This window comes from Pholcus phalangioides, unplaced genomic scaffold, assembly GCF_987345545.1.
Source record: "Pholcus phalangioides strain wild (caught in Gottingen) unplaced genomic scaffold, Ppha-v1.0 ptg000042l_1, whole genome shotgun sequence".
Lineage (NCBI taxonomy): Eukaryota > Metazoa > Arthropoda > Arachnida > Araneae > Pholcidae > Pholcus > Pholcus phalangioides.
The window spans coordinates 2,312,603-2,336,888 of record NW_028301628.1 but is presented as its reverse complement, the minus strand read 5'-3'; the positions used below and the strand labels follow the sequence as shown (position 1 = coordinate 2,336,888).

The following is a 24,286-nucleotide window of genomic DNA, read 5'->3' as shown; positions in this document are numbered from 1 at the left end:
TATGCTCTTTGAATGCATTCTGACACGTTTTATATTAAAAAAATATATATATGTTGTGATGTTCGTACTGACCCAAGTTTGCAGTTTTTTCCAACCACTCATACGTCTTTTTTCCAATCTTTCTTGTCTGTAGTAACTGTGGCTGAAAGTCCTTGTTTCCCTCCTCTCGCCTGTCTGTTTAATCTTTCTGCACATAGTTTTGTTATATCTATATATATATACTGAGCTAATGATATGTCGATGCTTTGAATTTTCATGCTTATTTACTTGGTACCAATTGATAATGTGTTTCAGGATAATTTTATTAAATGAAGCTTTGTATCATTTTGATGAGGGTGATTAATATGGAATTTATCGATTGTAATTTTAGGGATTTAATTGCTGCTATTTAATGTAAGATTGAAGTGACAAAAATAACTAAATAATTTTTGAAGAATTTAAAAAAAATCCTTGCTGAACGTTGTTTAGTTACAAAAAAATAGTATTCCTATACAGATTGCAGCATTGATTGCTCATTATTACCACCACAATATTGTTATCATTTCAGTTAGTCTTTGAATTATAAAAATTACTTTTATATCATGTATATGTTTTGATTATGATAAGCTAATTGCTTCATGATAAGTTAATGAAGATTCTTGAATTATTTCCCAGCAGTTCTTGTTTTCTTTACTTTCATTATCAGTATTAGATAAATGTGAAGGTATTTTATATTCAAGCTTTTAAAAAAGTAATTATATCAAGTTTTTTTTATTTTAAATATTATTTTATTATTTTTATACTACTCTAACACTTGAAAAATCATGTAGGTTATATTATCAACTTGAATAAATTAACCAAAAATAAATTTTTTTCTAATGGTCATGGTAATGTTCTGATTACATAGTGCTAAAACGTTTAACAAATATTCTCATTCATTTGTAAAAGGATAACTTCCGAGTTGAATATTTTATTTTTAGTCACTTTTAAAAAATATTACATTTTTTGAAAAAGTTTTTAACATAATTTTAAATTTATGATTATTTTGGTAAATCAAATTTCAGTGTTTCTTTTTAAATTTTTCATATCATAATGTGTCTTGATAGCTGAATGCAGAACACTGAAAGGGCTTCAAGAAGTTTCTGAGATTTAGTGGATATTTTTCCACAAAATTAATAAAACTAAAAAGTGCATTGAGAATTTTACTTCACAGAGATTCAAACTTGTTTAACTGTTTTTAAGATGGTTCTCTTATTTTCAGACTTTTATTTATATTATGGAAATTTCCCTTGAAATAACTTTCTGTACATATTAAAGTTATTTCAAGTGATGAGAGAACCCTTGATAAGCTTAATAAATGAAAAATAGATAATATAGAATAGTTTATAATTGAGCTATATAGAACAGTTTCATTGAGCATTCACATACAGTTAGTGCAACTTTGATTTGTATAGTTAAATAGAATGAATTGACATTCAGAGAAACTATTTCATACGTAGGTACTGTTACTATTGTTAATTCACCTCTAACTTTCCAACATACTTGTTTTATTATTTTGGATTCAGTTTACTTTTTATCTGCTTTTTTTTAATGTATTTTTAGACCCCAAAACAAGACAAGTAATCCAGAGAAAATACAAATCATCTATGGTAAGTAACTATTATTTGTTAATTTTATCTGTAGGTATATACATTGTCAGAAAATATATGGTATATATATATTATACATACTGGGAGAGATATAAGATATTTCTAGAAAATTATTGAGATGATTTTGTACCAGAGAACTATGCACTCCAATCTTGGCCTGATTTAGGCAACATAAGTTTCAACCTTATCCTTTTTTTTACTAAATGTCTCAATCTGTTAGTTTTGGCCCCAGGGGTGTGCAACCGTTTCACTGTATGAGCCAGATATGCAAGATGTGTGTTGCTTAGGGATCCACAAACTGGAGTACTTATCATGTTGTAAGCATTAATATATATATATATATATTTTTTTAAAGCCTTTCGTGGGTCCAATGAAGACTGGAGGTTGTGTGCTGCCCCCCCCCCCCCCGGTCTAGACAATATTACCATTGTTTGTGTGATTCTTAATGCAGTATTCAATATTCAAAGGAATAACAATAATAGTATTATATTTCTCTTTTCTTCATGATAGCTTTAGCATTAACAATGCATTCACATGCATTTGAAATGTAAGTGCCAAAGAAAAAGGAACAAATTGATGTGTATTCATTGTGGCCTTTTGTTTTTTGTGAATTTTTTGACATTATAACTTTTTTTTTTTAATTTTTGAGATTTTTGTATAGAAAAGTAATTGCAGAAAACAGCTGCATGTTAATGTCCATGCTTGTGTTTTTCACATAGGCTGCAGAAATAATAGTAGCAGTGCATCGTGTCTTCACTGTTTGTGCAGCCCGGCGACATGCAGAGCTACCTACGTGATTACCCTGGCACTGTTGCTCCCATACACACTTTTTGCACCTTGCTGTGTTCGCACATGTTGGTGTGTTTTTTGTTTGCTTTGATTTTTTTTTTCCACAAAAGAAAAAACTTTTTTTTTTCTGTCTATTCAATTGTTAATGTTGTACGCCAAAGAAAAAAACTGCTCTGCGCTTTGCTTTCTCACTATCATTTGCAGCAATTCATGTGCTTTGTATATTTTTTTAATTGCTATCATTTTATATTTTGTTCTTTGAGTTGGAATGCTTTGTTTCTATGTGCTTAATTGATTTTGCTTGGTGTATTCTGCATTGTTTCAGCTTGAACTGTACCGTTTTGTTTGAAGATAAAGTTAAAATAGGTAGCTCTACTTTTTTTTTTGTCATGCTTTTAGAAGCATTTGTGACCTTAGATACCTTATTTCATGCATATATTCTTTTCTCGTCAAGGAGTGTGAAAAATAGAGGGATTTCAGGAGTATTTTGATTTTGTTAAATTCAACCCCTTTTTAAAAATAACTCTATGAATTTTTTTTTTCTTTCCTTCAATTAACAATACTTGAGATTATCATTGTCCCTTTTTGTCTTTGATAGACAGAACATACTATGGTATCTCGACTTACAAATTTAATTCATCCCTGTATTAAATTCCTATTTTAATTCATTTTGAAAGTTACTTGCAATGTAAATCAAATTTTCTCATGTAAAAAAATGGATATTCCGTCAATTCTTTTCTGCACTCTCAAAATACTAAAAAATCGGGCAACATGGTTTGATACCATTTGTTCCATGCAAAATAAAAAATAGTTTTGCTTACAAGAGAAATATGATGCGTAGTATAAGCTGACAACATGTTTAGCCTCAACACATTCAAAGTATGAGTTTTTTGTATGTTGGGGGGGGGGGGAAAGTTTATCACACTTTTTCTTGTATGTATGGTGCTTGTTAGTTAAATATTTACTTGCAAGTTAAAGCACATTTCTCCTATAATTTGGATAATTTTCAGGAGGAGACATTCGTAGGTCGAGGTGCTACTATATGACTAAATATTTTCCAAAAATGCTTTAGTCTTTTTAATATAATATTGAAGCAGAATTAGTTATTTGTTTCTTTACATGAATAAGAACCTGTATTCTCTGTAAACTTGCATCTTTGTTTAAAAAATTATAAAAATACTAAAATTTATGAAAAAAGTTTTTTTCAGTGTATATATGCTTGAAGTAATGCATCTAGTTCACAAATTATTTGACTATTCCATAAAGTTTCCGTAAAAAATGATTAATTACTGTATTATACGGTGATTAATTCCTAACCATGCAGTATCATCAAGATTCTGATTTGATGGTGATTTGATTTACTGGCAAAGTTTAATATTTTTTTATTATTGCTCTGTTTTTTAATTTAATTTCAGTTTAGGTGATTATTTTATATATTCAATTAAAAAATTTTTTGTTATAATGAAATGTAAAATTAACAACACTTGAATCAAGTTGCTTTTATGTATCTTTTCTTTCTGCTTGATTTCAAAGAGTGGATAGCTTATTTTTCATTTAAATTTTAAATGGTGTATTTATAAAATGCAATTGAGTAATACAGATATATATGGCTTGTTTTTTCATTAATGTATTTTTCTTTATAAAAGTCCCCCCTCCCCTTTTCCTTGAAGTATTTATTTACTTTTCTCTAGTGAATTTGAACAGAAAGGAAATGTTTGAGTACCGAATGGAGGAGTAAAATGAAGCCTTTAACTATTTATCATTCATTGCTTTGCTTCCTAACACCTTGATTGGCTTCTTTCAGGCACATAAATTAGTGTCACAGCTGGGATGACATGACATTCTTAATTCATTTCTACCTTTTATATTTGATCTGCTATTAGTTTGGTGCAGAAAAATACTCTATTTATCTGTGTTAATAATTTTTAATAATTTATGTAAATGAATAGCATAATTTTTTTATTTGTTTATTTTTTGGTCCATTTCATTTTTATATCACAATTCAATGGTTCCAAACTTCTGTTCACAAACTCTCATTGCCCTTTAATCATTAACCTTAGGCACCCTCATGAAAATAATAATTGAATAAATATGGTAAACTTTAACTCCTTCTAGCCATTGAGTTTGTAAACATCTATATCTTCGACTTAATGTTGCATCCTTGACAATGTTTGATGGAGCCCAGTTTGAGAAAAATAGTCCTAATCTAAATTACCAAAGTCAATGTCACTGAATAAATGGGTTTTTTTTAACTACATGTGTGTGTGTGTTCCTTCTTCTATTACTCCTTCCTCTATTGTTCCTCCTCAAATTACTTTCTCGTAAAGTTTTGAAGGTCATTGATCAAACATACCTGATTATCACATTGACATCAAAAATACACATTGCCCAGCAAAAGTGTATTTGGAGGGGAGGGGGGGGGGGTTGGCACAGGCAACTCCATACAGCCACCAAAACTCTTTAGATGTTACTTACCAATTGCATTAGAGAAACATCCACCTCATTGTGTTACTGTGGCTAAAAACAAATAATTTACATGAAGGCAATGATAAGTATTTCTAATACTGTTTTAATATGTCTTTTCCTGACCAAGTCTAAGCATGACGTTTGTTTATTTTCTTGAGAAGTTCTAATTTTTTTAAAATATAATTCTATTTCTAGGCAGATCAGATATGCTATTCAGTGTTGTGTGTATTTTCTTATGTTGCTGCTGGCACAGAACAACGTAGGCGTAGAGAAGCTGCAGCAGCTTATGAACTGCAAGCAAGAAGTGAAGGTAGCACTCCGAAGTGGCGATACAAGAGGTGACTAACGTCTCATCAACGACGCAGAGCATTGTCTCAGTCTTCTGCATCAAACCCTATTTGTGCCCACAGAATGAGAAACTGGTTTGTTATTTAAGACACAACGTTCTCATTTTTGAGGGGATGGGTTTGAAGTTGTATCAAAGCCTTATGCTGAATACATTGGGACGACTGTCGTGTGTAAAAGAAATCAGGAAGACGTTTGACCGTCATCTAATGGGTTCAACAGTGCCAGATCACAGAGAAACTTTTTTTATGTGGAATTAAAAGTATATAAATATTATATATATGTATAAACGAGCATATGTGTAACTAAGAGTTGCAAGAAGCTCCTATTAGTTAAACTGTATCATTTCAAAAATTCTCTTGATGGTGTCTGTATATACATACACACAAACCCCATGTACGTTATTCTTGAAGATGTATAATTTTTTACTCCTTTCTAGTTATAAATGGTGTCTAGAAGTACTGTCATATATAATTATGTTTTTTCCGGGTTTTTTTAATTATTTGAATAACATAATGTGTTTGTCCGTGAGCCAATATTTCTGAACATTTCACAAAGGTTATTTCGTCTTATATATAAACATAAAAAAAGGACTAAAAACAAAGCAATTTGCGAGATATGGTAATGTTACATCAGTATAAGTGCCTACTTTAGCAAAGTTCTTGAATTGAGTGAAGCTCGGGGATAAAGAGCGAAATTCATGATGCATTTATTGACTCTGTGAAGTTTACAAATATGTGCTATTCTAGTCTGTCTATTGTCTCCTGATGTTATTCTGAATTTTATTTAAATCTCAAACATCATGCAATTGTGCAAATGGGCATAATTGTGGTAATGGGCATAGCTTACTGATTGAAATTACGTGAGAAAAACGTATATCTTATTATGATTATTTGTTCATATTTATTCAATCTAATTCAAATTTAAAAATATACATTTCAATATATGTACTAACAAGGTTAAGTGCCTGTGATCGACACAACCTGAACAGAAAGTCTATAGTCATGACCAACACAGTGCTTAACGTATTAAAAAAAACCTCTGAATTATTTTTTTATTTTTCAGGATTTTTAATTTGCAACCATTTTGGTTTTACTACAGTGTGTGAGCTAGTCTTCTTTAGCACAAGTTTTGAATAGCAAAGCAAATAACATTTTTTAAATCGTGAAAGATCTAAACTAAGACAGTTTTTTTATATTTTCAAATAATTGTTTGATTTAAAAGTGAAATGCATTAGTTGTAGCTAATTGTGCTAAAATTTTAAAAATTAAACTGTTAATAGAAAAACAACAGCTGTATGTGTCAAAAATTTCTAGTGATTTATTCTTTATGTAATTTTACCTGAATTTCACTGGAGATAACTTTTAAGGAATTAACTTTCAGGGGATGGATTAAGCTATATCAAACATACGGCTATTAAGATCAAGTAAAAAAAAATCTCCATTATATTCCTCCAAGAAGTGAATTACTCTGCCTTGTTCGGGAGTTCTTTTTAAATAATTTAAAAAAAAAGCAGATTTGTTTTAACATAGCTAAACAGTCAACCCTCGGTTTGCGAATGATTCAGTTTATGAACAACAAAAAATGGTTTGATTTCAAAAACAAATTTTTATTTTTATTTTGCAAGCCAAAAACAAATTATATTACATCCAGAGGAAATTGAGAAGTCTGCAGCCACCTGGTGATTTTTCTTTCAAGTTCTTTCCTCTAAATGCAACTCTTGCACAGCCCATGGACCAGCAGGTCATTTCAAACTATTAAACTGTAAACCAGTGGTTCTTTTGGTCCACCCCAAAAGACTGTTCACCACCTCTGGGGGTACAGCAAAGCATTTTTTGGGGTGTGAGATGGGGGAAAAGAAATAACGGGCTGACTAATTATTCAAGGAAATTGAAATGATGAGAGAAGTTGAATTTTTTCTATTCTTCAAAAAATATGAAGCACACATACATTTTCACATTGAAATGTGTTGCGAAATTTGTAACAAAAGTTTCTTTTTCAGTTAGCAGTCATACTTGTTTTTTATTTTGATTGGGAAAAAATACCATTAATACTCAAAATATTTTGCAGTGTGTGTTTAAATTCATGCCTCGTGTAAACAGACAGCATGGTGCGCTTAGATTTGATACTTTTATGAGCACGACTCATAAAAAATTTCAAAAAGTTTAATCAAGTGTCAAACAAATGTGTATGCATCGTTGTTTTGGCTGGAATCAATGAGTGAAAAACACACAATTCATTGAATCTTTTTCTCCCAAATTTTGAAAAATGTTAAAAATAATACCTTTTGATATATATACAGTTCAGTTTTTGCGCTAATGTTCGAAAAGAAACAGAATAGAAACTGAAGCTAATTACAAACCATAGCCAAAAATATAATTTAATGCTGTATGTAAAAGAATTTATTGATATGAATTGATAATTATAATATAACTAATTACAAAAAAACTAAATTTTGTAGCAAAATGTAAGTACATTAATCAAGGGGGTGCAGGGGATATAAATTATATTTCGCTAGGAGTGTGGAACGGAAAGAAAGGTTAAGAACCACTACTATAAAATAAAGAACTTTTTTCCAAGATGATTCACAGACTTCAGAAACATCATTTAATATACTAAATTGCTCATATTTCTTGTTGATAAAGCTTGGCAGCAATTGACTAACAGAACAGTGAATTTGGTTTGGAAGAAATAATGACCAGATTGCTTTGCAGGCAAAAATTTTTGAATACTTTGACACTTGAGATTATAGATGATATTAACAAAACTAGGCATGTACCCAGAATGGTATGTGAGCCCGCTACTTGTAAGGTTTGAATTCTCTCTAGGGAAAATCGTTTTCATTGCTAGATTATTGGTTTCGCTTTATGCACCAGAGCAGACATAAAAAAGTTTAGACCAGAAATCTTTGGGATCCCGGGAACTAATTAATTAATTTTACATTGATTCCTATGGGCAAACTTATTTCAGTTTATGAACAGTTCATTAACGAATCAAGTTCGTGAACCAAGGGTAGGCTGTATATACAAGCGTGTATATTTTCTGATAACTTGTGGAAGAAATTTTCAAAAATCTGTGTTTATATATACATTCATAAATTTTGGTCAAGTTCACAATATTGGGATTCATCACGTCAGTCTTATAGGATTGTAAGTAAGCCTGATCTATGCAAAAGTCTGTTGATAAAGTGTGTATTTCCAGCAATCACAAAAAATTACTATTGCAATTATGTCATTAGTATAGCTTTCTGTCTTCTTCATGTGCCTGTATGAATATAATTGCCAGGAATATTTTTTACATTTCTTGGCTTTTTTTAACATGCGAATACATACATACTATATATTCAAGTCACTATACTATTAAAAGTGCTGTTTTCTTTCCCACATGTAGAGCAAGGCTTCATTGCCATTACTTTTCAAATCGGCCAGCCGATTACCACTATATCTATGTAAATCTATATGGATTTTTATTTCTAGAATATCCTTGCTCCAGCTGTTGTCTAGCACTCCTTGATGGGCTTTCATCAATGTTTGTGTCATGTTTAGGAATGAACACATATCGCTAAACATGAAACATCCTATCAAAAACATTGTACAAAGTTGTTACTAAAAAAACAAATATACCAGTCAAAAAAACCAATGATCTAGTCTTATTCCCAGCAAAATCCCACCAGTATTTTTTCCCAGCATTCTGCAACTGTGTGATGATCTGTCCAAAAACTAGTCATTTTAATTTTAAAAGAAATTATTTATACAAAAATATTTCAAAAAGTACATTTTTGTGATTGCTTGTATATAATTGAAAGAATGTGTGAGTTTTATTTTGTCTAATGAAAAGTGTTTAATAATTTACTTTAGTCTTGGTATGCATGTACTTGAAATTTTGCCAATAATAAAGTTTTTTAAATATCAAAATACTATATTATAACAAATTAATTTTCATCTCTTAGTGGTCTAGAATAATTTCTATACAGTGGAACCTTGATTATCCATACATATCGGGAAAAAAAGGGTGTTTGTAAAAGTGAAAGTTCGGAAAATCGATTTTGAAACTAATTTGATGACGCAAAGAAATAAATTGAATTTAAGATGAATTCTCCAGACGAAAAAAAAGATGAAGAGCTAAATCTGCTCCTATTCACTCGTTTGTTTGCTTGTCAATCATTTGTAACTACATACACTGTACCCGGATCTGCCCCTTACTTACGTCTATATCTCACAGGTACGGTATGTATAATTGTTTGGAAGTGAATTATTGTACAATAGAGTGAAGCTATCGAGTTGGGAGAACAGAGGATTCAAGTTCCAAGACAATACCAACTTTTGAGCATCATTTACTATAGAAAACTGAAAATGAGTTAGGTTGAAGAGGTGTTCAGTTTACCGAGTTGTTCGGAAAATTGATGTTCGGATAAACAAGATTCTACTGTACTTTCCTGTTTAAGTGAAACGCGGACAGCATTTCTTTCTTAATGAAATTTATTGTTCATAATTACTAATTTCATTTGATTTTTTTTTTCATGTATTTATGCATAAAATTAAAAAAAACCGTTTATGAGTAAAACTTAAGCTAGTCGTATATTGTAGTCCCACCATCACAGAAAAGGACTTTGCCACACCTATGTTACATGACATTCAGCAGCTTTGTTACACTTTTTTTTAATGAAACAAGTATTCTTGGCCTATGGATATCACTGCAATAAAAAGAGGTCAACATATTTACCACACAAAATTCAACTACCGTTTACTTGTATTCTTCAAACAAATATTTGTTAGAAAAGGGAGATGCAATTTTCTTACCCCACAACACATCAAAGAAAGAGATTTTCTGAATATATTTATGTTGAGATGAAGTTTTTCTATTTTTATCGTTACAACCTCTGGGGACTATCACTGAGTTAAAAAACGACTACTTCTCTATTTGTCACATTATGATACAGTGCGTGTTAAGGTAATAAAGGAAAAAATAGTTTTGTCTCTATATGGTATATTGCTTGGTGCACTTGCTCAGATTGTGGGACCGGGGTCTCATTCCTGGCAGAGACAATAAACTTTACTTTCCTAAGTTCATCTCAGCATTAATATCCGGAAAGTCTTTTTTTGTTTTTTTGATTTGTTAGAAAATGTTGCTCCTATTCAGAATTGTTTCTGAAATAGTTATTAATTTGTCAACATTCAGATGTTATACTATATGATATTTGTATAATCTCTTGAGAGAAGATTGTCTTTAAAAAACAAAAATTACCATAAGCAAACAGTGTAAGCACCAAAAGCTTCGAGTACTATATTTTTAAAATGTAAGTGGATTGATAGGTCAAGAAATACAGTAATATGACTTTCAACCTGCTTCTAAATTCTATTGAAGGTTCGATCAGGCCATAAATGAAAACTTCTTAAGAAATCCTTTCAGGCTGTCCTAATGGAAGCTTCATTAAGCAGTTGAAACCAAGATGAAATATGTGGTAGATTTTTTTTTAATACCATATAATGGTCGCTAATAATTAACACCTTTTTTTTTCTTTTAAAATGAGCACATTTCAGGTCTATCGCCATGGGCAATTTACTACTTAGTGAGTTACCAGAAGTGTGTGTGTGCCTAACAGTCTGCGTGCGTATCTAGTGTTGTGTTTAATTTTTCAGTGCTGCCATCTACATTTCAGAAGTGGCCCTTTACGCCTGCTGAAGTTTGGCCAAGGAGATTTCAAGTACCTTTAATATGATTTTGGATGAGCTGTGCTCTAATGAGCTTTTTTCCCAAGTCAGTTTGGTCAAATGTCAATCCTTATATTAGGCGATTCAAAAAAGTCAGATATTTTATATTGATGTCATGTAACAAAAATGAACAAAATACCTCTTTTAAACATTCCATGGTAACCATTATTTGCGTTATATCTAATATTTATAGTTTCTATAATAATTCATTACTTATGAGATTCTTTTTTTACAATATTCTTTCAAGTTTGTCCATAAAAAATATTTAGTAAACCAATATCTCTTACTAATTTGATTTTAAAATATTGGCTGTCATGATCAATAATGTATGTCATATATTTTCTTTTACACAGTGCTAAAGAAATTGATAATATGAATGTATTTGTAAATGTTTGAACGGTTTTTGTATGCAAAAGAAAAGTTTCTGCTATAAAAAAGAGAGAAGCAATATTGTTGTTTTTTTCAAAGTAAATATGGAATTGTTCAATTGTATTGTCTTTTATAACACTTTTCTTTAAAATATTCTTTTTTTCCTTTTTTTTATGAATGCCTTAAACCAATTAATTAGTAGAAAATTGGACTACCTTTATTGTGTAACTGATAAAATTGCAATAAATAACTGTTGATATTGTTTGACTGTTTTTCTTATTATACATTTCATTAAAACTACTCTGGAAATTTTCAATAAGGTTATGTGCGATCAGATAAAGACGACTGTATTGGCAATGTGCAACCCTAAATATGGAATGATTTTAGCAAACTTTATAACACAAACATAGGCTATTTTATGTTTATTATAATAGCCAATGCTGGAAGCCTGGCCGATTCATGGAACATCAGAATTTAAAATCACTTTATGATGTGGCTGACATCGAATGTCCAGTTGGCAAAATATTCTAGGAAAAATAGCCAAAACCAGTTTTGTGGAGTCTAATTCACATTGTTTCCTCCTCGTGCCAGAAGCATGAATGTGCAAATTTCCAAAACATGGGAAATGATGATTGATGTGAAATTCCTTTATCCATGTTACTCTATGAGTGTCATTTCTCTAAAATGCTTTGTAACATGCATTTCAATGGGGTTCAACATTCACGTTTCTGATGAAAATTAGCAAAATAAGGAATCCCAAAAAAAAGCTGATAAACCTAAAAAGTGAAAATTTGAACATTCATGCTTCTGGAATGAGGGGACATTATCATGTTATAACTTACTGTGTGTCTTAAGTTACACAAATTTTGTTGAACTCAGCTTATTTAAATACAGAATTTCCCCATAAATGCTATAAAAATTGAAGGAATTGGTATGTTTGAATGCAATTTTTAAGAAAGTTATTCTCACAAAGAGCTATTTTTTAGAACCGAAAAAAAAAATTCTAATTTTTATAGACAGAGGACTCTGAATGAAAGCAAATCACTGGAAATATGCAAATCAGAGTCATAAAATGCAGGATGTACGATTAAAATCTCATTTCTCGATTTCCTGTTACTGGCGCTTACACAAGGTTTTAAGCACGATGTTGGAAATTTATGGATAAATCAATATTGGTGAAGTTGTTTTACCTCAGCCATGAATCGCTAGCTGAAGCTTTATGAACGTTTTGGACACACAAGAGATTGCCGGACTGATTTCCCCGGCCCTGAATTGACGAAAATTTCAACAATTTTTTCCTTCCTACCAAAAAAAATACTTCGGTGAGTATAACTTTTTTGCAAACTGCATTCAAATATACGATTCAATATTTCTTCAATTTATGAAAATGCTCTGTAATTTTATTCCATGTTAAGATGGCTCCTGCGGAAGTATAACAAAATATTAGTAGGTATGGGAAGAATAGTGATTTGGCCGAATATCAATTTTCTTAAAATTCATAACAATTATAAAATTCATATTTTTAATTGAAAATACCATTATTGGTAATTTCAAATGATTGAATTTTAATTATGCAATATATTATTTAAATAAATATGAAAAAACATCATTGAAAAATTTGTATTGCCATGATACTGACAATGGAATTTAACAATGATACACTCTATTGTATTTTAATATATTACTTACAGAATCAATTTTTTTTCAACACTTGTTACAATTTTACAGTAACCTCTTTCACAGAAAGGGATATGCACAGCACATAAAATATAATCAGGAAATTTTCCAGGAGAAAACACAATGTGTATTGTGGTTAGTGGAAACAAATTCACCAAAACCAGGCAACGAAAGTTTTGTCTGATGAACCATGAAAATCCACCAAGTATGCGTTCAATTTATGTATAGATGCACAGAAGTTTAAAAACAGGCAATGTTAAGCATGTGAAAAATTACGGCCCACCATCGACATCAGAAGAAAGTGTCAAGCAAATCAGAGAAGCATTTCAGTCGAACATGAACGAGAAGCCCCAAATGTAATGTTTAGTGTGGTCTTTTACACAACACTAACTGACACTTGGTGGGAAATCGAGAAATTCACATGCTCAACATTTCCTGTGTCTTTAAACTTCTGCATCCACGCATAAATTGAAGGCATACTTAATGAATTTCTATGGCACATCAGGTGAAACTTTCGTTGCACGGTTTTCGGCTATCTCGTTTCCATTCACATTGTGCTCTCCCCTGCACACGGTCACCATTTTCCTTTTTTATTACAGCTGCCGAGCAACTAGGGCTGTCTGCCTCAATCAATTGATACTAAAAAAACTAGTTCGATTTCCTGATTCTTTTGTCACAAACTGCATTTCATTTCACCTTTTTGTATTTTTGTTATTAATTTTTAGAATAATAAAGATCTTTATCGGACACCCTATATTTTGAGGTGGCTGAAATAAAGCAGATCAACTTTGATGAGATATTTCAGGGTAACTGAAATAAAGCAGATCAAGTTTGATGAGATATTTCAGGGTAACTGAAATAAAGCAGATCAAGTTTGATGAGATATTTCAGGGTAACTGAAATAAAACAGATCAAGTTTGATGAGATATTTCAGGGTAACTGAAATAAAGCAGATCAAGTTTGATTAGATATTTTGGGATTGCAGCTGAAAAGGTTAAACTATTCAAACATATGAAAATCATGTAAATACAATGTGTTTCCTGAAGGGCAACATCCTATCCATCTTTTATCATTAAACATCCCATATTTTTTAATATTGACAATAAATGTTTTTAGTCATCTGATAACATTCAGGGAACCTCATTCACTTAATATAATCCCCTCAAAGTTGCTGCATATTTCAATGCTTGCCAATTAAAGGGTTAAAATACTGGCTGTTGATTCAAAACTCTAAGGTGCTGAAATTTTTTTTCTTAATTTTCATCTTCATCAAACAAGACTCACTTTTTTTTGTAATGTAATTTCAATTTGAAAGACCCTTCAGAGCTCTAGTTCGCAATAAGCCAGGAATTCTCAAAATTTTTCCACTCACAATGCCCCTTTGCCTAATCAAAGCTTATCTGCAGCTCCCTAGAGCAGTTTAACAAAGGATTTCTTCGAAAACCTGTCAGGCCACCACTTTATGGCACCCCTGGCAAAGGTTGGCAGTGCACAGTTTGAGAACCCCGAGTTAAGAAATTAAATAAGAAACAAAACTAAGAAAACAAATCTAAACAATTGTTCCATAAGATTTTTTTAATCAAAAATTTCATGAGGAAAGCCCTTTGGTCTCCATATACAAAGAATTTTTTGTATGAAATGCTTGCATTTTATCCCCAGATAATCCAAATTTTTTTATGAGCAGAAAAGTTTTAGCCCCATTCATATCAGATTCATCAAGATTATTTTAGTGGGAAGTTTGTTTTCGCAGTTTTTTAATGATTCTTTTCTTTGTTACATGTTTTATTTTTTGTTTTTATTCATACTCGATAATTATGTGTACCATATATATGAGCCAGTTTAATCTCAGTAAAAAAAACTCAGTTTTTTCCTACCTAGAATGCACTTAGTGACACTTCAGGTCAAATTAAAAATTATTAATTGCATAATAACTGAGATGCTGAAAAATAAAATCTTCAAAGATGCTAGGTGAAAGTAGATGACTTCTGATAAAATCTGGTATGAAATTTCTAGTAATTTACAAAAAAAAAAGCAAAAAAAAACCTCCACAACAGGCAAAATGCCCAACGCTGGCATTTCCAGCATTTCAGTATATGGCTGCAGAAGAGTGATCATAAAAATAATTATAATTGTAATTTAATGTTTCTCAGCCAAAACTGCACAATTAGCATGCACTAAAATATTTTAGGTGCTCAGTGAAATAATTTACGTAACCTTCAAAGTGAATTTGAAACTTTTTTAATTTTATGACAGAAGTCTTTAATAAAAGTCAGTTCAACTCACATCCACACTTAAAACATACAATGATCCTGAAGCATATCAGTATTCTTTTTTTTCTTTGGCATCATTTTCAAAGGAAGGATACAAATTGCTCCCCTATTTCGACAAATACATCATTCTGGAATGTTTTCATTGGAAAAAAATACTTGGCTCCTAAGAAATTTGACTGCTGCTGGCACCTAATCCCCCTTCCTGATTTGGCAAGCCCTTTAATACACATTGTATAATGTATGCATAATCTCAATTACAGAGACAAAAAGTTCTGTTTTTGCTAGCTAGATTAACCAGAAAAGTTTCATTCTTCTTTTGACAATGCACCAAAAAAGTGCCAAACAGAGACCGGTGTATGTTTTGAGTGTATTTTTGAAGTGAATTTTATGATTATCTGATTCTATTGTGTGTGTGTTAAGCAAAGATTTATTTACTTTTAAAAATCAAGAATTATGTGAAGATTCTTAGTTGTTTCTGAAATTACACACAATGCAAGAAAAAAGTTTTATCAACAGACTATAACAATATTTCTGGAATTGTATAAGCACAATGGTATGTGCTGCACATACCCTTGACTCATAATTGAAAAGTGTTTTTACATATGCAAAATAACATGCACCATTAACATTCACTTTTTGGCAACTGCAGAAAGTTGGTCCCTTATTCTTCCTAAACCATTCAACATGGTGTCAAGCTTCTCCTTACTGAGTTCCACATTCAGCGTTTTTAGTCTTTCATTTTTGTCGGGTTGGCAATTTGGATCAAGAACCTGGAAGAAACAAATTCAAATTTAAAACAAAAAACCGATGTGTAGAAGCAGCTTTGAAGAGGTATAGATGTAAGCAGGGTGGATCTGGGTACACTTTATGTAGTTATAAGCGATAGACAAGCAAACAAATGTATGAATGCTTTTAGTTGCCATCTTTTTTTTCTGCCTGATGAATTCATCTTAATCTTATGGGTGTGTGACCTAATGAGAGGGAGAAGTTCTTCTTGACAACAAAAAATTTCTTATCACTGTTTTGCTGGGGGGGGGGGGGGGGGGGGGTTATCATTTGTCGCTGAATTACCCTTTGTTAATTTGCATTATTGAATTAGTTTCTAAATCGATTTTCCAAACTTTTCACTTTACCAAACACCCTCGGTCCAGATGTGTGCCATTATCAAGGCTCTACTGTAGTATACATTCCTTGAAAATGCACAGCTCTAAAACCAAGATGGGGAGAGCAGGCAGAATCTGGTTAATATATTTGCCCAATGTTATCAAGGTCAATCTAAGATTCACAAAGAGCACCAAAACTTTAGGTACATCACTCAAAAAGTAAATAAGATGAGCATTTGTAAGTCTGGGAGTAACTGTATCACTTTGCACAGATTAAACTGTTTGAATGTAATTATTATTCCCTAATTGTTTTTTAAAATAAATTTGCAGCATGTAACATGCCTATCACTGTATAAATACAATAAATACAGTAAAACCCCTCTTAACAGTCACCCTTCTTTTATGGCCAAATATATAACTATTACCCTTTAAATTTCTTCAATAAGAACCTCGTTTATGGTCACCCCTCTTTTACAGACAAATTATTTTGTCCCACAGGTGTTCATAAAACTCTACTCCTATATTGCGGCATGCTCGTTTAATATACAGAGGGTGTCTGGATCAAATGTCTCCATCATTAAATTTTAATCAGCTTCTACACTACACTTTCAAGACACTGGAAAGTATATAGATTGAAAGAAATACCCAAAAAAGTTTTGTGAAAAAAAATCAGTGCACTTCCACGTGTGCTCCTTTTGTTGCCAGGATGAAAAAATGTTCCAATTACTATATCATATGAAAGCGCTCACTACACATTGATTTTGAGAGATTGTTTCTTTTTGCACCTTCAAAAATTGCATTGGGATTTTCTGAGCCCTAAATTTGACAATTGTACTTATTAATTCTGTTGGACACATGGATTGTCGTCTCAACTGAGAAAAAAATTATCCTGGAGTGGAAATTAGGTTCACAGACGATAAAGAGCTAACATCTCCATAGAACAATTTGTGCCTTTTCGTATGGTATGACATTTTTTTTAATTTTTCTCTTTGTTTGCTCGTAGCAATGGCAACATAAATAATAACACTTTCAGAAAATTTGACATTAAACTTGCAGAGTTGGACAGCCAAATGTTTTTAATATCAGCACTCTAAATGACATTACTGATTTTTAATGCTGTTTGAAATTAGGACATTTGAGCCATACACCCTGTACTTTGAAACAAAATTCATCCATTTTTTTTTGTTATCACTATATCATATATACTTACTTTCAAATTGAGTATGCATGTGGGTTCATTTATTCGGGGGGCTTTTCCTGAAGCCATTTTCAAATCGACTCTCCAATCAAATTCTGCTAATCTGGGCAAAGTGACTGAAAATGAAAAATAGTTAATGTTTAATAATAATGAATTTGAATGTCATCAAAATTCTGAACTCAATATTGTCAATCACTCAGCATCAAAGACTATGGAAGTTGTGTGAGTCAATATATATATATTAGTTTCTCCTACTGAATTATTGAAATCTGGTAAATTGCTGGATTGTAAATGAAACTAACAATTAGGATAAATTAAAAAAGCTTTAAGAAATGAAAATGAAAGCCAAAATAAAACTCGTACCCAAACTTGTTAATGTTTTTGACTTCCATTCAGGCATTTTCTCAATAAAGATTTGGGTCAACAGCTCAGCCAAATTTTTGTGAAACGTTTCTGGAAACAATGCTGCGATTTCTTCGCTAGAGCTAGACCCCAGAAAAACTACATTCTTCACAAGATTACATAATGCTGCAGCCAGCTATAAAATAAAATTCACATTTAATTGGAGAAAAATCTAATCTCTCGCACGAATATTCCATTGATTATACATAAATGATTAATGCAACTATCACTCACAAAAAAATGAATTTCCATTACATCGATAGCATTTTGCAAGACATGAAAGAATTCTAGAAACAAATGCAGTAAAATCCTTCTCTCCTTGGCAACATTATTACTTACCCATACTGGCCACCAAAATAAAATTAGATACAGCTAATGCCTAAACAATGTTTTAGAGCAGGGGGTTCTCAAACTGTGCTACGTGAAGACATTGGAAAATAAATAAATCATTTTCCCAAGCATTTCAAACATTTACATTTACACCCAGAGCTGGGAGAAATCTTCTTTTTGGATTAGTGAAAGCAAATGTTATCAATGTGATAAAATGTATTAAGAAAACATTAGAGGTTTTGTTTATGAGCAAAACTGTATTTATTTGACCAGTGGCTCAATAATTTCTGGAGTTATTTCTTCGTGGGTTGAACCCATACATTAAGACAATTCATCATGCCATCATCGAATCACAATGAAGTTGTATGATTTCAATCTAGTATGTTAGATCATAGTTTCATGTGATCTCCACCACATTTTCAGCTGCGCAATAGCCTAGTAATAGTTGAAAATGGGACAAGTCATTTCATGCCATTTGCTTCTGATTGTTAATTATACATTCACTGTGTTTTCTAGCTTATAGCTCCTACAAATTCTCATTATAAGTCCTCTTATCTGGATAACAAGACAGCGTTTGATTCCCAGCAGAGACTAGTAGACCTTTCTTTCTGATTTCTCCTGTAATATCCAGAAAAAGGTCCCCCTCCCCACCGTCAATGACAGAGCCGACTGATCTAATGTATATGCATATATATGAATTGCCATTGTCATCATCACGCCCCCTTCCCCTTACTGTGAATGTCAGTGCTCCACAATGAACTTCCCACTTACAAAGTCCTCTGTGACTTGAAAAGTTCGGGACCCATCATTCTAGAGCAATATATAGTGAAACCTTGATATGATACCACGCGGACCAAGAAGAGATATTGTTGTAGAGAGATTATCGTTATGCCAAGAGGCAGCAGAGTACAGACATTTCCAAACAAGGTGGAAAAACATCAATGTAGAGAGATTTATCATTGTATTGAGTATCGTTGTTGAAAAGTTTCACTGCATTCATAAAAAACCTTGAATCAAATTCTGTGGCAAATATATATGCCATTGAATTTTGATTCTACCTGTTTTCAGTTTTCTTTTTTCCTTTAGAGTATTCATATTATCTTTAACTAAAATTTTCCCATATTAATCAAGAACTTAATATGGGAAGCTAATATATTAATTCTTGTTATAATCAAGAACTAATTTAATTGTAATTAACGATATTTATGTCAAGTTTTTCTGTATTTTTTTTAAACTAGGTAGCCTTTTTCATCTCCTAACTAAAACCTTTGGTGTTTTTTGAATTCTTGTGATTAACTTTTTTCCAACCAAAAGGAATCACAAACTTCTCCAAGTTTTCAATCACAAAATTTCGGTATTTTTTTATTCCTGGAAATGATAAGTTTTGGCAACAAAAATAATAATACAAAAAATTACTATAGCCTTACATCCTCTCACAACGATCACATTTGAATGAATACTTTTTCAGTGAACATGTATATTTTAGAATTTCTCTGAACATATGAAACAAATTTTAACCTCTTTGCATATAGACTTTTGGCAACAAAATTGGGCAATGCGCAGTTGAGAACTAGTAGAGATAATTCTCAAAAAGTGGTGGTATTGTTAACATATAGGAAATTGAGAAAAAAGATGATAGAGGAGCAGGTTTTTCATTCCCCCTATTTTCTTTATATATATACAGGGTGGGCAAAAAGTTCGCAGAAACTTCAAAAATGAATAAAAATCGGAAAAATAACCGAAATAGAAAACGGTTTGCAGGGTTAGCATCGCTAGGTCACAGGAATTTTTTTAAGATGGTAAAAAACAGCTGATAGGTGGCTCTGGTATGAGCGACTTCGGTGGAAATATGCAAATGAGACAGTTATAAAAGCTTGCGCTCCTAATCCACAATCAGTTCACCGTTATAAACCGTTATGTGGACCTACCGCACTCTGCCGTTGCTGGATTTGTGACTAGCCTGCAATGTGTTATCATCTGTGGTGATGGTTATGTGGAACACATACTGCTGTAATAAACGATTTTGAGGCATTCTGTTTGTTATTTGCGTATCTTTTCTTTGACCTATGTATGTCAGTACCACCTATCGGCTGTTTTTTGGGTTTTTTTCTAATCTTAAAAAAATTACCATGACCTAGTGATGCTAACAGTGCAAATTGTTTTTTATTTTGGTTATTTTTTTCAGTTTATATGAATTCTTAAAGTTTCTACAGACTTTTTGCCCATTCTGTGTATATATATAATAATTATTTTTTAATCATTCAACCGTAGCAAGGGGAATAATAAAAAAAATAATGCTGAGGAAATAAGTTTCCATTTATATAGTTGCCAAAGAAAAGTCTCTAAAGAAGGGAGACAGCTTGGATGTATTTCTTGCATCTACTCAGAGCCAAGATATCTTGCCACTATATATCAAGAGGTTAATCACAATGTTATAAAATTCAAAGATCAATGAATGAAGTGTATTGAATACCTTGACGGCGTCATTGTTTTCAATTTCAAGAAGCTGTACAGCACGTCGAGCAACCTCATTTGGAGAATCTTCAAGACTTTCAAATGCGACTCGACATAATTCAATGACTTTTTGTTTCGAAGATGCCTGTTCATTTAAATTGAGAGCAATCTATCAATCTCTGGCAAACAGACACAGGAAAAATACAATACAGTAGACTCTCACTAATCTAGCACACATCACATTAGGATTATGACTGATTACAGAAATCGCTGGATTACTGGAAGGCAATTGAAAAAAAATTAATATAAACTCTTGTGCAAAAAGACAGATTAAGGACGTTTGAGACCCCCAAATGCCATGACCTAGCCATGAAAATATTAAAAATTTTATTTAAATTATTTTTGAAGAATCTTAAATTTGGAAAAAGTGTGAAGCTGGGTTTTGTGGGCCCTTCAGAAGTCGGGCACGGTGCACCAGCCATTAAATCCACCTATGCCTGTGCGTAGATACCAACATTTTCGTATGGGCAAGTGGAGCATTTGCTCAAGGCCCTGTGATTTTAGCACCACAAAATTTAAACAATGTACAGCCAAACCTTGATTTAATGCCACCATTTGCCTTACAGAATTCTAGTGTTATAATGAGTTTGACTAAGAGCTTTTTAAACAAATTAAGTGAATAAGTAGTAAAATGAATTTTAAGTCGTCAAGTGCTCTAAAATCTGTCCCAATGTAAAGTAATCAAGTGAAGAATGTTGATCAGATAATACAAGGCCATGCTCACTAGTGGATACGTATAGTGCCTACTTAGTCAAAAAAATAGACCAGACCAGACTTTATTTTGCTTAACTACTTTTACCAACTAAACCCCGTTAACTGCATGCATTCAAAAATACTTGATGACTGAAAATTTAGATAACTATTAAATTACTTAACTCATGTAAACAGGCCTTTAGTCAGCTGTCAGCCCCCCACAAAATTGGGCTCTGACATGCAGTAATGTTTTCTCTTCCACAAACGAAGTCAGCCAACCTAAAAACGCCAGGTTATAGACAGGGCCTTGATATCCTGCATTAGGAACTTTAGGCTGAGATCTTTTATGGTCCCCTTCTAGAGAGAATTCATAGTGTGAAAAACAAGGATAAGAATAATCCCAGGGTCCCCGGCTGGAGCCCTGTCAACCCCACCCTTAAGGAAACCATGATTATAGAGTCTACTGTATCAATTCCATGGCCTAATTAATATTAATTCCACTCTTAAAGATCAAGGGAAATATAATCTGGTTAATTCCCTTTAAGGTATACCTTTTTGCCATGAAATTTTCACTTCCACCAAAACAGTGATATATAGTCAACAAAATCCTTTCAGGTTCTGAAAGTAGATGGCGCCAATGAACCCGCTTTTCTATACCAACTTATTGTTGCCATTTTGCTTTGCTTGTTCTGTGCCATTTATGCTATAATGTTTACACTTTTTTGTTTTTTTAAACGCTCTAGTGCTTATATAAGCTGCTTTTTCGTACTTCTTTTTTTTTTCTTCTGCGTTATGGTTGATCGCATCGATTTAATGCCTCTACACTGTCTACAATATGAAGGGGCAAACAGCATTATCAAGTTCTGTAAAAAGATGAGCCTAATAGCCAACAACTATGAATGCCCCCACCAGCCATTCACCCATGAAGTTCGTGGCAAGAAAAAAATGTGACGACTTCTGTTGGTCCTGTCAAGTTGAAGGTTCCCATGCAGTGCGAAGATCCATCTGTGGAGGCACATGGTTTGCAGAAAGCTGGTTCATGCTTATCGACATTTTGGAAGTTACATACTTGTAGGTGAAGCGAAAAATGAATGCTTGGATTGCTGACGAACTAAAAACGTAATGAATCACCTAGCAACCTTAACGAATAACACCAACGTGGGTTCGCCAAATCACGGTATACCGCATATTGGGAATGGAATTATCCCTAAAAAATATAGAAATATAAACATAAATGATACTGCTGCACACGTGATTCTGTCCAATGCGAGGTCCATTGTTTTTGCGAAGTGGCCACTTGGCGAAATGACTGAACAGTTACTGGCCACTTCGCGGAGACGCTAGATTTAGGGAATCAACCATAACACATGGACCCATGTTATGATTAATGACAAAACACGGCTCCATGATTGAAAGATATTTATTGGATTCAACATATCCACAAAATCAATGAAATTTATTTCATTCAGTAAATTATTGATACAATGAAATAATTACTTTCAGAAGAAGATTGAGGTCTTCAAAAGCCACTTCCGTGCGCTTTGCCATCACTTAGGAGACAAGTGCCATTCATCCAAACACATCCAATCGGGTATCTAATACACCCACCACGGTAAATTTGTAAACAATCATCAGATGATGATGATGATGATAATAATGACGACTTCAATGAAATTAATTTTATTTTAAACTTATCCATAAATTTACTATGTTTTAATAACTAATTCCCTATTTCAAGTGAAACTAACTGTTTTTTATGTGACTTTAAACTGTGAAAAAATATATATTTCATTTTTTGTTCAGAGAAATTTTTTTTTGCTTCTTTTCAAGATGATAGTGATGATGATGAGTTGTTGTTACATGGGCATCCATGGGTAGTGATGAGGAACGGTTTCGTTTTTTATTTACGTTATTGTTGAATGAGTGAGTCATTCAATCGAATATTTGTCACCGAAACATACGCTAATACATTATCTATACTTGAAATAATATCCAGTGAGTATCTGTACTTGTTGTCACATGCGCATTGCATTACACTTGGTCAAGGTTGACGTGGTGGTGAAAATCCAATATAGTGTATTTTATTTTGACAAAAATAAAATACATTATACTGATTAAGTGTATCATTCAGGATTATTAAAATACGCTATAATTTCAACTTTCATTTAATGCATATAGTTTCCCGAACCTTTTGTTCTATAGCCCATTTTCTTTGCCTCCCCCGACTCAAGCCAACTCACAGGATCTTACACTAAACGCCAAAGCTCCTACCTCCTCCCATCGCCCCCATCCCCAGGACATGCGCGGATCCAGAGGGGGTGCAATGGAGGCGATCGCCTCTCCCGAGAGCCAAAAAAGAAGTATAGAATTCATCTGTCCCTTAAAATACAGGACGATTCAGCAAACCTAATGGTGTCTGCTTCCACTGCATTCACAGCTGATGATGACAATTAGCCTCCACTCAATTCGAAGCTGATGATGACAATTAGCCTCCACTCAATTCGAAGCAGAATATGTCTGTCTATCCTCGAAGCTGGATAGACAGACACATATATGAACGATACTTAATATATCTGTCTCAGCATCATTCACAGCTGATGATGCCAGCTTCCACTCAATTCGAAGTTGAATATGTCTGCCTCAGCTCCATTCAGAGCTGTAGATATCTACCTTGGCTTTATTGGCAGCTGTGATAGGGTATCTGCCTCCACCTCATTTCCAGCTGAAGGTGTTTGCCTCTGCTTTATTCACAATGAATAGAGTAGAAGCAGACATCTTCAGCCTAGAATGA

At 32.5% G+C, this 24,286-nt stretch overlaps 2 protein-coding genes across 8 annotated transcripts in view; one reads left to right on the top strand and one right to left on the bottom strand.

Moving 5' to 3' along the window:
- The window catches only part of Rab3-GEF (Rab3 GDP-GTP exchange factor), a 63,004-nt gene extending 51,434 nt beyond the window's left edge, over positions 1 to 11,570 (top strand). For 4 of the 7 annotated variants that reach the window (XM_089255038.1, XM_089255035.1, XM_089255036.1 and 1 more), the window contains exons 33-34: positions 1,582 to 1,628; positions 5,079 to 11,570. In XM_089255038.1, the coding sequence (XP_089111164.1) occupies positions 1,582 to 1,628; positions 5,079 to 5,225 (194 nt within the window). In that variant the 3' untranslated portion in view covers positions 5,226 to 11,570. Of the gene's footprint in view, positions 1 to 1,581; positions 1,629 to 2,347; positions 2,487 to 5,078 lie in introns of those variants that run through there. The other 3 variants (XR_016195725.1, XM_089255040.1, XM_089255041.1) reach the window with 3 other exon arrangements.
- A 2,972-nt stretch (positions 11,571 to 14,542) lies between these two features.
- On the bottom strand, positions 14,543 to 23,132 carry LOC149063878 (COMM domain-containing protein 9-like). The gene is made up of 5 exons (XM_089255026.1): positions 22,993 to 23,132; positions 20,762 to 20,887; positions 17,920 to 18,094; positions 17,569 to 17,672; positions 14,543 to 16,025 (listed from the first exon to the last, which is right to left on the bottom strand). The coding sequence occupies exons 1-5, from the start codon at positions 23,041 to 23,043 to the stop codon at positions 15,885 to 15,887; spliced, it is 597 nt and encodes a 198-aa protein (XP_089111152.1). The 5' UTR covers positions 23,044 to 23,132; the 3' UTR covers positions 14,543 to 15,884.
- Positions 23,133 to 24,286: the final 1,154 nt, after the last annotated feature.